Genomic DNA, 14,157 nt, shown 5'->3' on the forward strand with positions numbered 1-14,157 from the left:
TGTGAGTCCTGGCAGGAGGTGTTTCAATCATAGAAAGGATAGAAACTTGATATCCTTGTTCTCTCACTGGGGACCCCTATGAATACATTTTGCAAGCTGCTCATAGAGAATGGTGGTCAGTGACCACAGGATCCAGCGAAGGTCATCAGATGGGGCAGCAGTTCCCTAACAGAAGAGGAGAAAAGGCCTCCAGGTAAATATGTTTTTAATAGGACTCATGCTACCCACAACTGTCCACACACAAACCAGGACTTTCACAATTGAGCTATGGGATGAGGGTGAAACAAATGACTTCCTTTCTCTAGGGGCATTTTCAGTACTAGGAACTGGCTGGAAAGACCATGTGAGAACTCAACAGCTGCTTCAACATTGCCTTCTTTCTACTCCGAGGCGCCTCCACCTATCACAGGGAGGCGTCTTGGGGACCAAGAGGCCTGGGAGGCAGGAGACCCCTGCTGAGTGCATGGGAAAATCACGTTGGCTTTTTGAGCCTCAGTTTCTTCATCTGTGAAATAAGGGGGTTGGATTACAACAGTGGTTCTGTAGCTTTTCGATTAGCAATTAAAACAAAAAAGATGCCAAGGAAACAAGTACGTGAAACAGACAGAAGCAGAGTTGCTCTGATTGGGTGCTGGTTGGGGGCCACCTTCATTGTCCTCTGGACCCCATGAGACACCATCGCTGAATGAGTGGCAACTCTTTAAGATCTTTCTGTCTGAGAATACAGGGCCAAAATAAAGGGCTCTGAATTGGTCTCACCTAGCTGGTGATGCACTAAGGTTATCACTGACTTTGTTTTGAAATGCTGCCACTTACGGAGCACCTCACGCCAGGCTTCGTGATGCCCTCCAAGCGCATTTTCATTTAATCCACACAACCAATGTATGTGATCTGTGATCCACACAATTCCTGGCCCTAATTCACAGATGAGGGAACTGAGGCTCAGGGTGGTAAGTAGCTTGCGCAAGGTCACACAGTTCACAGGTAACTGAGCCCTGATCTGAACCCAGGTGGCTGTGATTCCAAAGGCCATGCTCTTAACCTCTACCTACAATGGTGAACTTTGGAAGCTGAATTATTACGTAAACCATAACCTTTTTTTTTTTTTAAGAAAAAACTTCACTTCTAACCTTAGTTCTGAGTATAGTTTTCCTATCGGGAATTGTAAAAATCTTGTACACAGAACATGCAAATACGGAAAGACCACATCTGATATTCTATTAGCTGAAATTCTCTATAAGCTGGCTAGTTAGAAATCCTACATGAATTAAATAGGAACTGTAATGATGCTTTTGGAGTTCTGCAAGATTCTCAACTCTGGAGCCATCAAGGGAAGATTTAATTATGTTCAGTCTAGGTTTTGCATTAAGTACGTTTTACTCTACACGAATTATTCTAAACTTTACGAAACAAGCATCACAATTATAGTACCCTTGAATAATGAGGGTACACGAGGAACACAATTAGAGTGCCCACTAATAACAAGAATTCGTGAGGAATCAGAACACCCACTCATCCAGCAGGTTGAATAACAGTTCTCTTGGTAAGCTAATGCCCATATATGGGGAGGCCTGGAATGTGAGAAAGCAGCCTTCTGCACTCAGCACTGGTGTGCTGTCACAGCAAAACTTTGCCTGAGCCTGGGGGAGGGATCCCTTGCAGGTAGTTACTAAAGATTTCTAAATGGTATGGGGCAGCAGTGGTTTAGGTAAGGAGGGGAAATATAACTGATTACAAGCATGATGTTTACTGAGTTGATGGTCAGCAAATCCTGGAGTATATGAATTGTTGAGTTTGATTTAGTCAACCATGGGGCCAGCCCCTGTAATCTTCTGTGTATGGAGCCAACCATTTTACTGTCTCTGTAACAGGCCACCCTGCCAAACAGGGCTGGGACCAGGGAGAGGTGAGTGAGGTGGCGCTAGGGCACACGTGGTACAAGGTGCTCACTCTCCCAAGTGAATGCATCTTAGTTCTGGCCCTGTAATCAAAGGCCCACTCTGTAGTCTCCTGTTTCCTCTCCAAGGATGAGGCGGGTATAAAACAAACACCAGATACACCATGGCTTACCTCTGGTCGGGGAAGGAGAGTGACTAGAAAGGGGCATGAGAGAACTTTCTAGATGATGGAAATGCCCTACATGTTGACTGGGTTCTTGACTACACACATGTATACATTTTTCAAAATGCATGAAAGTATATGTACACTTAAGATCTGTGTATGTTATTGACTGAATGGTTGTGTCCCTCCCAAATTCTTATGTTGAAATCTTAACCCCTTATTGTGATGGTATTAGGAGGTGGGACCTTTGGGAGGTAATTAAGTCATGAGGGTGGAGTACTCATCAATGGGATTAGTGCCCTTGTAGGAAGACACATGAGAGACCTCTACGTCTCTCTTTTCTCCATCACGTGGGATACGATGAGAAGAAGGCTGTCTGCAAACCAAGAAGTAGGCTCTCAACAGACACTGGATCTGCTGGCACCTTGATCCTGGACTTCCCACCCTCTAGAACTGTGAGAGATCATTGCTGTTTAAGCCACCTAGTTACTGTATTCTTGTTATAGCAGCCTGAACTAGGACAGTGCATTTTATTGCTTATGATTATACATCAATAACAAAAGTAAATTAAAAAGCCCACTGGGCTATATCATAGCCTAATTTACTTCCCAACATTTGCTTTCAAAGATAAAAAAACATGATTTGAGTTTCATCCCAAAGAGGGCTGCAGCTTAAGCCTGCGCAGGCATGTAAGAAGGATGACTGGGCTGTGCTCACAGCCCAAGGGGCCCCTCATGGACTCCTTCCCCCAAGAGAGCTGCCTCCTCACTCCCCACCCACACCAGGTGCTGCAGCCTCTCCTCTGAACCCAGTAAAGCTCTGGGCATGTTCAGTCTTCTTTCAAATATCCTGTGAAAGGAATTTTTGAGCAGCAGGCAGCTTTCAATGGATATCCCTGGAGGGGATGAAAAGCAATCAGCTACTTTTCCCCCCCTGTGTGATTCTGACTTATTTTCTTGCTTTGTCTGAGTCCAGAGTTATTTACTGGGGTGGGCACACCTGATTTCAAATTCCAGTTCCATCAGTTTACTAGCTAGATGAGCAAATTACTTAAACTCTCTTAGCCTTGGTCTTCCCTAAGTAAAGATAATAATACCAACTCCTGTAGGGTTGTTGGAGGTTTAAATGAGATGACATACATACAGCACTTGGCATGGTGCCTGGCACGCTGGAAGCACCCACTGAAATAACAGCCCTTCATATTCCTTTGTTTTGGTAATTTGGTAAGTAAAGACTATGAAAATACAACTTCCTGGTCAAATTTCCCCCAGCAGCTTTGGCTACAGTCATGATCCCCTGAATGTGGACAGTACATCTGTGGGGTACAATTTCATACAACACGGTGTATCCTACACAGTGATGTGACAGAGGGCAGAGCTGAGACCAGCTGACGGAACATACCCAAAAATGCAGATTTTGCTCAATATTTAGAACTTTATAAAAATAGGAGCTGTCCAACAACAGACTGTGCTGGGTAAGGACGGAGACACATGACATAGGGGTGTTAGAAGGGAGACCTGCCTGGAACAGAGGGTTGGAATAGTGTGTTATTAACTCCCCTCTGAAGTGCAAGCTCCAGTGTGGTCCTCCGGGCGCTCATCTTTCTTAGCGGTCTTCTTAACCCCCACTCCCACCCAAGGAGTTTCTAATATAAGTCTCCCTTAGCACTTCCTGGCAAGCACAAATAAAAATATATTTGGGTAGGTGGAAACTGTTCAGCAGCTCTCCCCAGTTCTAGGCAGAGAAGAAGAATTGTGGAATTGTTGTATCACACACAGGGCTTAAAAAAAAATCCCCCTTACAGACCCGCTCAATGCACATAGGAGGCCTCTTGTTGACATTCCTCCATCAGTCCTGGATTCTGGTCTGGACCATTCAGGCCTCAGTGGATGGCCCAAGGACCAGCATGAAATGAGCAGAATTCAAATCCTCCTTCTAAGTGAGCAAGCTCCCCTTATTCCCAACTCCCCCCACCAAAAACACACCACACCCATGCAGGAGGAAACACATACACATGCTGGAAAGTACATGCACACACCCACGCAGGGCACCCGTCTGACCTGCTGGCTCAATAGGAGGCTGGGCCCTATTGAGAAAATGTGGGAATGTGGGAGCCGGGGCATTTTCTGAGGTTTGGCAAAGAAAAACAGGAATGCGACATGACTTCAGGCATTGGACACTTGCTACAAATCTCTTATACTGAACCAATCCTGCTAGCTGACTCACGCTACAATCAATGGCTGCCTTTCGAAACTAATTATGTACCCTGTTTAGGATGTCTCACTTAAAATCAAGCTTGGTTAAATCGATCCTGCACAAAATAGATACCTTTATGAGATCTCAAGAAATCATCCTGATTCAGGAATTGGAGCATATTATTAATGTGTGACACTGATGCACATTTTTTTAAAGGCGAAACTGTGTGTGTGTGTGTGTGTGTGTGTGTGTGTGTTTTGGGTTTTTTTCCTGGCTGCACCATGAGATGTGTGGGATCTTAGTTCCCTGACCAGGGATTGAACCTGTGCCCCTTGCATTGGAAGTGCAGAGTCTTAACCACTGGACACCAGGGAAGTGCTGGTGTGTATGATGAATACCCCTGAGGTCGAATCAAGGCTCACACTAGGGCAATGTTTAGCTACCGATGATGACACTAAACAAAAGACCAAACCCACAATCTCTAAAGACCAAAACATTACTGGGAAGTTATTGGTAAAATTTAAGGAATGATTTGTGCCACAATCTATATCACTTGCAACGCTGTTTTATGATAGACTCTCTACAAGTTAATTACTTAGAGATATTTTTAAAGTTTCCACTCATATACTAATTTCAGTTACTACACCAGTTGCTAAAGGCTTTTTACATTTAATATTAACCCTAAGTGACAGAGCTCTTAGGCAGGGGTACTTGGACTCCAAACTCCGGAAGAGGAAACACTTGCTGACTGAATTTCTCCAAAGGTAGTCGATGTTTTCACTGCTTCTGCTGGCTACCTTCGGGTGGCTGGGTGTTTCCTCTGAGGTCTTTTAATTCCTTGCCTGTTCCTATCACCCTGGAACCCACCAAATTGCGAAGTCCTGCCTCTAGCTCTCTGACAAGTCAACCACAAGGCAAAGAGCTGCTGCTGACTACCTATGACTGAAGGTCGACCCAGCAGCACGTCAGTGCATCAAAGAGGCTGGCCAGGAGGTTGGGCTCTGGACCGACAGACCTCAGCGTAGGGCCCTGCTCTGCCACAGCCTAGCTTTGTGATACTGGTCAAGTTACTTAATCCCTCTGAGCCTCAGTTTCTCCCTTTGTACAATGGTGATAAGACGGCCTACCTCAAAGAGCTCCCCATGGGTATAATGAGAAAACACATTTTCTCATGCACTGAAATGTTCTCAGTGGTTATTTCTGAGTCATAGGATTTTGACTGCTGTCTTTGAACTTTCTGATACTCTTCATGTACAACGAGCGTGTACATTAAAAAAAAATAAAGCTGTTTTAAGGGGAGAGAAAAGGAAGGAAGCATCATGCAGAGTGCAAACCCTGTCCGTTACAGCCTCTGGATGAAGCTATGACCAACTCAGGAAATGGCTCTGACCCACGGACATTTTCTTCTTAATAATAATGGCTACTATTCCTAACCTCAGCACTACAGAGATGGGTTCGTCTCACTGCTACAACATTATCAGGTGGGTAGTATTGATATTTGCCTTTTACGGAAGAGGCAACCAAGGCCTAGGAAAGTCAGAAAATTTGTCCACAGAGTCAGGATTTGAACCTAGCCTGGGGACTTCAGCCCCTGGGTGCCAATCAGCTTTGGGACCAAGGTATGCTCTCTCACGGTCCCTTCACTGCCACCTTCAGGGAGGGAGCAGGGACCCCGCTCTTGGCTGGTTTCCTCTGGCAATGATTTACTACTGGTGTAAACCAACCAGGGACCACCTGGCCTGACAGCTGAAGAGGCTGCCACTCAGGTGGCTGCAGAAGGGTCCTGCCTGAAGGTGAAGACAGTGAGCCTGGCTGGGGTGCGATCTCCTGAGCCAAGTGTCCCCAGATGATCCGTCTCATCCACAAGGGCTCACTGGCTTCTCTGGGTGCTGCTGGGGAATGGTGATGGCCCAAAGGAGCAGGATAAGCCCTGGACTTGGAGGCAGGGACCCGGGTTCCACTCCTGGCTCTGCCACTAATCAGTCACCCGGCCTGAGGAAAGACATCCCTTCTCTCCGGATCTGCGAACCAAGAGGACTTCTAGGCCTTACATCCTCCAAGTGTCTCAACTTCTCAAATAAAAAGCTCAGGGTGAAAAATGGCATCCAGGAGCATTAAAAATAAATTCTTGTTTTCAGTGGCAAAGGCTTGAGCTCCATCTCGTCACTCCACAGGCCCCCTAGCGCTGGTATTTTTATTCCCCTCAAAATAACCTTTTCAAAAGGCATCTGCAAACTACTGCATTGGCCTTTCTGTGGAGAGGACGCTTTCATGCTCTGCAGGGAGTCGCCATTAGCATGCATTACAGCAGATTCTAGACAGACCCCTGGGAAAACTGAATGCCACGGGAGGGAAGCACAGAGCAAGTGTCTAATTGAGGGACACCGGCATTCCGAGACCCCACGCCCTCACAGAGACCCTTGGCCCAGGAGGGTCTGTGACTCACCAGGCAACTCTTTCTAACTTTTTGAATATCACTGATGTGACTCAAAAGGAGACCTTCCTGGGTCCACTTGGATACTTTGGCCAAGAACCAAGAAGAAAAAAGATGACTTTTAAAAATGCCTAATTTGTGTTATATGATTCAGGTCTAAATCCATCGGAGCTAGGGCTGCTGTAACAAATTACCACAAACATGGTGGCTTCAAACATTCGAACCTCTCACAGTTCTGGAGGCCTGAAATCAAGGTGCTGGAAGGGCCACGCTCCCTCCAAAGGCTCTAGGAGAGAATCCTTCCTTGCATCTTCCAGCTCCTGCAGGTCCCTGGCAGTCCTTGGCTTATGGCAGCATCACTCCAATCTCTGCTTCTGTCTTCACATGGCTTCTACCCTTTGCATCTCTCTGTGTATAAACCTCCCTCTCCTTTCTCTTATAAAGACACCAGTCATTGGATTTAGGGCTCCCCCTAAATCCAGGATGATAACATTTCCAGATCCTTACCTAATAAAATTCACAAAGTCCCTACCTCCAACTAAGGTCACATCCTGAGGTTCTGGGTGGACCTGAATTTGGTGAGGGGTAGGGGTGGGGAATGCTCAGACCAACTCAGTATGAGTGTCCTGGCGGTTCAGCAAGCCTCACATGGGTTCAGGCCTGGCCAGGGGGGTAGCACTCATGTTTTCTACCTGACATCCTGATCTAGCCCAAGCGATCAGCTTTACAGATGATGGAACTGAGGCCCAGAGAATAGAAGTGTCTTGACCAGTGGCATACAACTAGGTAATGCCACAGAAGGCAAGAATAAAGAAAGAAGAGGGTGTAGAGGTGGGTAAGGAGGTGCGGTGGCAGTGGGGTGGGAGGGGATGAGGATGTAATTACTGTTTTACTTGTGGGAAAACAAGAACGGCAGCTTTGCATTTGCAACCATTGTCCAAAGAAGGTCTAGATGGGGAAAAAAATGATAACTAGCTTATTAGAGACACAATTTAGGAGACTTTGAAGAATTAGTACCACTCTGAGGATCAGTGTGCAGGGGATTGCTTGCCTCTTTTTTCTGGCCCAAGGAATGAGAGCTCCTCTCACTGGGCAAAAGCCTTTCCAGACTGGTCCCTGAAACATCGTGCGTACCGATGCCTGCTGGTTGCCATGGTGAATGATACTGATCTGAAGAAATGAATAATGTGAGCGTTGGGGGCGACAGTGGAATTACTCACACAGTGGTGAGAGAGACATCAAGTAGAGCCCAGAGCAGAGGAGGGAGAAGCCAACATCCTTCAGCTTTGGTCCACTCTGCCTCTGAGGGCTGCGTTCTAACCGGATCCACTGTGAGCATCAGGTAAGGGACACAAATGGCTCTTCTTGGAAATGGAAATGGCTTTTCCTTTCACACTGCTTGGAGGAGGGCCAGGCAATGGTAATACGAACAGCTAAAAATAGGGGGGATTTAAAAACAGAAGCAGTGGAAGAAAAATAAATAATGGGAGACATTTAGTCGTAAAAGCTGTGAATGCTGCATCTTGACAGAAAGCTCTTCAAAATGTCTGCTGTAGAAAACTCAGTCTGCAAAGACAGACAGCACAGATGTGAGGCAAACAGAAGAGATTCATGACAAGAAACAGCATTCCTGATCACTCCTGATGGAAGGGTTTATGAGGGCTATTGCCTCTGTATCGTAAGTAATGACTTAAGCTCTTTTCATTGTGGTCCCTATTTATACGGGTGTGGCGAGGTGGACGGGTGTGTATGAGAAGGAGACCCATGGAGGGAGCGCAGATACTCAATGTCTTCTGCAAAGACTCTCGCTGGAGGGATCTGAGCACACCTGCCTTGTCCCTTTCATCCCCCATTTTTCTGGGAGAAAATTTCCAGCCAAACGGAAAGGAACTCCCCTTCCTGAGCATTTTAGTTCATTGTCATCCATAGAGAAGAAAAACAAGGCCTGAAAAATCATTCACTGCTGGGCATCTTCCTGCAGCTCACTTCCTCTAGGAGCACGGGCACAAACACAGGTGGTTGGAGGGAAGCAGGGAGGAGAGAAAGCAGCTCGTAATCGCAATCCGTGTGGCTTAATGTCCAATTCAGGTTAAAATCTGATCGACTGTTTTTTACTCTGTCATTGCAATCTGAAATGAAACCTTCTGCATTTCGTGTGAGAGAGGAGGGGCAGAGAACTGAGCTGGGTGAGATCTATCCGTGAACATACACAGGTTGACTATGGCTGTCTCTGAATTTTAGCTCAGGGGAAATTCAGTAGAGGAGAACAATATCTCTCAAACACATAGAATTAAAAAGAAACGAAAAAGCTTGAAGATGGCGCACTTTTAGCAAAGCGAGGGGGCTGGCAATCTGAAGAGGGCTCATTTCACGTGTCAGGAAAAACGGCAACTCAGTCTTGGTACCAGCACCTCATTTTGCAATAACCTTCTACGACTAAACCCGGCAGCCTTGTCTTTGTAAATCCGGCGGTTACGTGGCTTTGGGTCTTGTACCTGTTAGCTGATGGCTCCTCTCAGATTGCTCATCTGTAGAATGGGAATCTAGTTCAGAGGGTGTGATGAACAAAGGATATTTACTCTTATATGTTGAGCTTCTAGTGACCTGTGACATAGCAACTGCTCGCTGTTGCTGGTTATTATCATCATTAACAGTCACAGGACCAGCAGTATCAAACAGCAGCAGTTATGCTGGTATTCGGAGCTGATTATCTTGACCTGTGAAACTAATTTTCTGGGTAATTCGGCTTTGAAAAAAGCTAATGAATGGACAAAACATGAGCAGAGGCTTTGGGGAGAAGTCAGCTGCCGCTGAGTGATGATGCAAATCTCCTCTGGCTACGGGCAACAGCACTTGGAGGCTAAAAACACAGTGGCCAGAATGTTCTAGATGAATGAGCTCACAGCACTTGGGGCAGAAACAGGAGTTCCAGAGGGAAATTTTAGGTGAAACAACTGCCTGACCTGGAGGTCACAGACCCGTGGTGACTCACGTGGGGACTCTGAGGCTGTGCTGATTTGTCCTTTCACTGCCTTTTTTCCCCTTCTTTTTTTAAGGTTTGGGAACAGTGTTGTATTTAAAGAACCTGAGCCACGGCAGGATGAGGCTGGGGGATGTGTGTGCATCTCTTTGGGGCCTGATGGCCCCCAGCTTTGGCATGAGACAGCCCTGATTTGAACTGTGGTTCTGCCGTTCCTCGGCTATGCCTAGCTGAGCACTGTCACCTCTTGGCCTCCATCTCTTTGTCTGTAAATCGGGGTCAATATTAGTCCCCATCTCGAATGCTCGATGGTGGCTATGACTATCATAAATAAACACTTAAATGAGGAGATGACACTCTTCACTTTGATTCTGGTTTCAGAATCGAGATGAACATCGAGGTTGGGAACGTTTCTTATACGGGAGCCATCATTTCCTGGTCGTCCTCGGAGCCCTGCCTGGAGGACTATTACCATATTATGTATAGGCCCAATTGGAACAGCATCTTCTCTGGCTATCTTCGCTACAGCTTCCACCACGAGGAGAAGGTGCCTCGAACAATCAGCTCCGTGGTGCTGGAACACCTCACCCCTTCCACTCTCTACTTCCTGTGCATCAGCTGCAAGAAGATCCTCTTCCCCTACAGGCACTACTGCACCATGTTCCACACCCTGGATAAGAGTCCACTGGCTGCGGGAAGTTCCCTGGTGGACCCCCAGATCTCCCTTTGGGTGCTGATGGCCATTCTGCTGGCCTGCTTCACAGCAGTCTTAGCCTTCATCTGCCTCCAGTTCTGGTGTATCCGTTGCCATGAGCCTCGATGGTCCTACAGAGCCGGCCTCATGGAGGAAGCCAATGGCCTGGTGAGATGGCCAGAGGAGGCCCCGGGTCTGGGTCAGGGGGAGGAAGACCTGCAGGGGCTCCCCCTGGTGGAAATGCCACGCAAGAACTCCGGAGCTGACGTGGAACCAGAAGCCGCAGCCGCAGTGGCCGAACAGGATTCCCCCGACGTGGGTGCCCTGAAGAGGGAGGGCGGTGTTCATCCTGCCGCACTGTCTCATTTTGGGGAGTGAGAGGTGGAGGGGAGGCAGCCCACATCAGGTAGCTTAAAGCCCTCCACACGGCAGGTTTCTGGTAAAAACGCATCTGTAGACTACCCATTCGCCTCCCCTCAAATGTCAGAGCTCTGACACATGGACCACCTGGTTGGATGAATGCCCTTTGGCAAAGCTTCTCTAGCTGGAAAACATATAACCCCCTGGTGTGCAAAGGGAGGAACACGGCATCTCTTAGGAGTGTCCATTTAGGGTAGGGTGTCTCAGTTAGGAATTAAAAGCATTATTTCAATATTAAAACAACCATGAATATATTATGGTATAGAAAGTGAAATCTGCATGACTTAAATAAAATACAAAACTTCCAGGAAATTTTTGAGTTGAAGATGGGCTCTTGAGTTATGCTTTCAGTCAGCTGAGGCAAACGTCCAGTCTCCTCTGCTGTTGAGGGGGATTATTTTGGAAAGATGTGAGAAGCCTTGCTCTAGAGTGTTTTCCAACTTTCAGCCAATCGCACACCATTTTGTACCCCATCTTCACCTTTTTTTAAACCACAGACTATCTTTACGATTATTAACAATACCTTTTCTTTAAATTGACTCATTTTTTAAACTTATTTTAAAACATAGGCTTATGCTACTTCCCAAATGAAAAACCAGCACCCTCCTGCTATAAATAGAAGGGAAGATACATAATAAATAGAATGAAAACAAAACAATACTAAATTGACTTGGATACTATTGCCTACTAAGGACTCTGAGCTCAGGGCCTGCTCTCTCATCTCTGATCAAAAGGGAGATTAGGGCTTCCCTGGTGGCGCAGTGGTTGAGAGTCCACCTGCCGATGCAGGGGATACGGGTTCGTGCCCCGGTCCGGGAAGATCCCACATGCCGCGGAGCGGCTGGGCCCGTGAGCCATGGCCGCTGGGCCTGCGCGTCCGGAGCCTGTGCTCCACAACGGGAGAGGCCACAACAGTGAGAGGCCCGTGTACCGCCAAAAAAAAAAAAAAAAAAAAAAAGGGAGATTAGCAGTCGTTGGAAAGGTATTAAAGACATATTAGCACCAACATAAGACTTGCTCCTTGGTATAATCAGCAAGGTTTGAAAGAGTATTGCAAAGGGAGTTACTTTGTGAGTGACTGTTAATTCATGCCATGACTGTGACTGTCTACAGTGCTGTCTGTAAGGGTTCCCTGATTTGAGAGAGTTGCCTTGACCAGACTGGCTGCTCTGGAGAAGACACCTGTACTCTCTCAGCATCATCCTAAGACTTTCTAAGCCCCACATTCAGGCCCAAGTGAAGGGCACTCATCTTGGTTCCTCACACTTCCCAATCTAGGGCTCCCGGCCTAGAGAAGCACCTTTTCTAACCATGCTATATTTATCCAGTCACTTCTTCTTCTAAGTCCCTCTGTGCTTACTTTGTGAAAATGGGGTCAAAGGTGGCCATTTTTCATGCATCACACACAAAAAAATCTTGGCTTTTTTGCCGTTGTTGTTGAGCTATTGCACCCTTTCTGTGGCGTTCTCCCACACAAACCCACAGGGTAAGAAACGATCTCCTACATATGTCATGGTGATGGTAAGACTTTGTGAAGGGTGTCCCCCAGTGCCCACCCCGGGTGTGGAAATGGAGCTGGAGGAGGGGGGAGATGCGTCTGTTTCAACCTCTGCTAAATCCCCAGCATGGAGAACCTGCCCAGCATCTGGCCTACAGTGGGGGCTTAAGGAATGTCTGTTTAACGAATGGCAAAGGACTGAAAGTCCAGAACAGGCACCACCTGGGAAGCTTTGTTAGTGTCAGGACTGGCACTGTGAACAAAGCAGCAAAGAGACAGGAGGAGACCTCTCAGCGCTAACTCCGGCCATCTGGGATTTCCTTCAAAGCTCCACCTTCCCAACTGCTTCCTATCTGCAAATCCCTCATCTTCACGGAGCACGAAATCCCAGAATCACAGGATGATACCACAACGAATCAACCGAGAACAGGAGGAGATGGGACGCCGAGACAAGGAGACCCACAGGCCTATTTCCCTGCTTGCCTCATAAAGTCCTCCCCAGACTGTTCCTGCCCAGAATCCAGCCCCACCAGGTCTGCGCTCACCCTCACCCCTGCTAGTTGTGAACAAATAAAGATGAATATACTTGCAGTTGTTTCTGCCTGGATTTCACTGCTGCCTCTGTATCTCCATGCTTCTTGCTTTTCTGATTTGGGGAACACTCTTCTATCTGCTTTTGCTCACTAGTCCTCTCAGAAGTAGGACACAGGCAAGACCACTCACCTTGGACCCATAGAGGTAATAAGGCTGGACGTTGGCAGGTTTATCTCTTTGCGGTTCTTGGGTGAAAGGAATGGCAGTTCGGACAAAACTAGTAGAAGAAAAGAGATGGGGCAGGAGTTAACTGGGTCCTAATATTATTCTTCACGGGACCTGATATAGCGGGAGCCCATCCTGGTCAGGCACACCCACACTGTTTCTTAGGCCGTGGCCTATACAGGTACTTCTGACAGACTCCCGTTTAACTCTTGTCTCCTTTTCATAGGTGGGAACACTGTAGTCCAGGTTCACAGGCTCAACTCTGGGCTTGCAGCTGCTCAGACAGTGGTCAAGAAAGTCGAGAACAGGGTGGGCCTGGAAACAGCCTTCTCCAGGGCTTGGACCCTCCACCCTCAGTTTGGTTTCCTCAAGAGCAGAGTGCTGCAAACTCTTTCTTTAAAGGCCCAGATAGCGAATATGTTCCGCTTTGCCAGCCAGATGGTCTCTGTCACAACTACTCAACTCTGCTGTAGCATAGAAGCACCCATAAACAAGCTCATAAACCGTAAATGAGTGAGCACGGATGCCAGAGTTCCAATAAAACTTCAAATAATTTCTACTTGTCACCAAGTTATAATTCTTTGGATTTTTTCCCTAGCCGTCTCAAAATATCAATACCATTCTTAGCTCACAGGCTGAACAAAAAGAGCTGGCAACTAGAGGTGCCTCGTGGGCTGGCGTGTGCAGATCTCTGCACAAGAGGATTGAAAGTCCCAAATCTTTAGAGAACCGGAAGTCCATCTTGCTAAGTGTGTGGATTCCTCCCAGACCCTTCCGTGACTCTGGCACATACTTATTCTACGCTGGCCGTGAGCCAGGCCCTGATGACACTGACAGGGCTTGTCTGGAGGAGACAGCTGGCTGCTTCTACTGCCACCCCCACTCTGCTTTGCACAGAGACCCCCTTACCGGTTGGTGGACCCATTGTAGCAGTAGTTGGGGAGGAAGTCGAAGTTCAGCTCCCAGAAGACGTGCAGGGTGATGCGGCCATAGGGGGCAGACACGTTGTGATTGGCCTCCCGGAACATGGCATCGAAGCTGTCCAGGGTCATGTGCTTACACAGCAGCCGGTGGGTGAGCCGATTGATCTCCAGCAGCCACTCCAGCTCCTGCCC

General features: G+C 47.4%; 2 protein-coding genes across 5 annotated transcripts in view; one reads left to right on the forward strand and one right to left on the reverse strand.

The window, feature by feature from the left end:
- The window catches only part of CYFIP2 (cytoplasmic FMR1 interacting protein 2), a 131,403-nt gene that overhangs the window by 39,790 nt on the left and 77,456 nt on the right, over positions 1-14,157 (reverse strand). For all 4 annotated transcript variants that reach the window (XR_014326133.1, XM_082837337.1, XM_082837338.1 and 1 more), the window contains 2 exons: positions 13,952-14,151; positions 13,007-13,094 (listed from right to left, as the gene is read on the reverse strand). Coding sequence is in view for 3 of the 4 variants with exons in the window: in XM_082837337.1 (XP_082693463.1) it covers positions 13,007-13,094; positions 13,952-14,151 (288 nt within the window). In the remaining variant the exon portion in view is untranslated. The remainder of the gene's footprint in view (positions 1-13,006; positions 13,095-13,951; positions 14,152-14,157) is intronic.
- On the forward strand, positions 10,060-10,743 carry FNDC9 (fibronectin type III domain containing 9; the record flags this gene model as incomplete). Its single annotated transcript, XM_082835822.1, has 1 exon — positions 10,060-10,743. The coding sequence occupies one exon, from the start codon at positions 10,060-10,062 to the stop codon at positions 10,741-10,743; it is 684 nt and encodes a 227-aa protein (XP_082691948.1).

The sequence above is a fragment of the Leucopleurus acutus genome (assembly GCF_964270905.1).
Source record: "Leucopleurus acutus genome assembly, chromosome: 3".
NCBI lineage: Eukaryota > Metazoa > Chordata > Mammalia > Artiodactyla > Delphinidae > Leucopleurus > Leucopleurus acutus.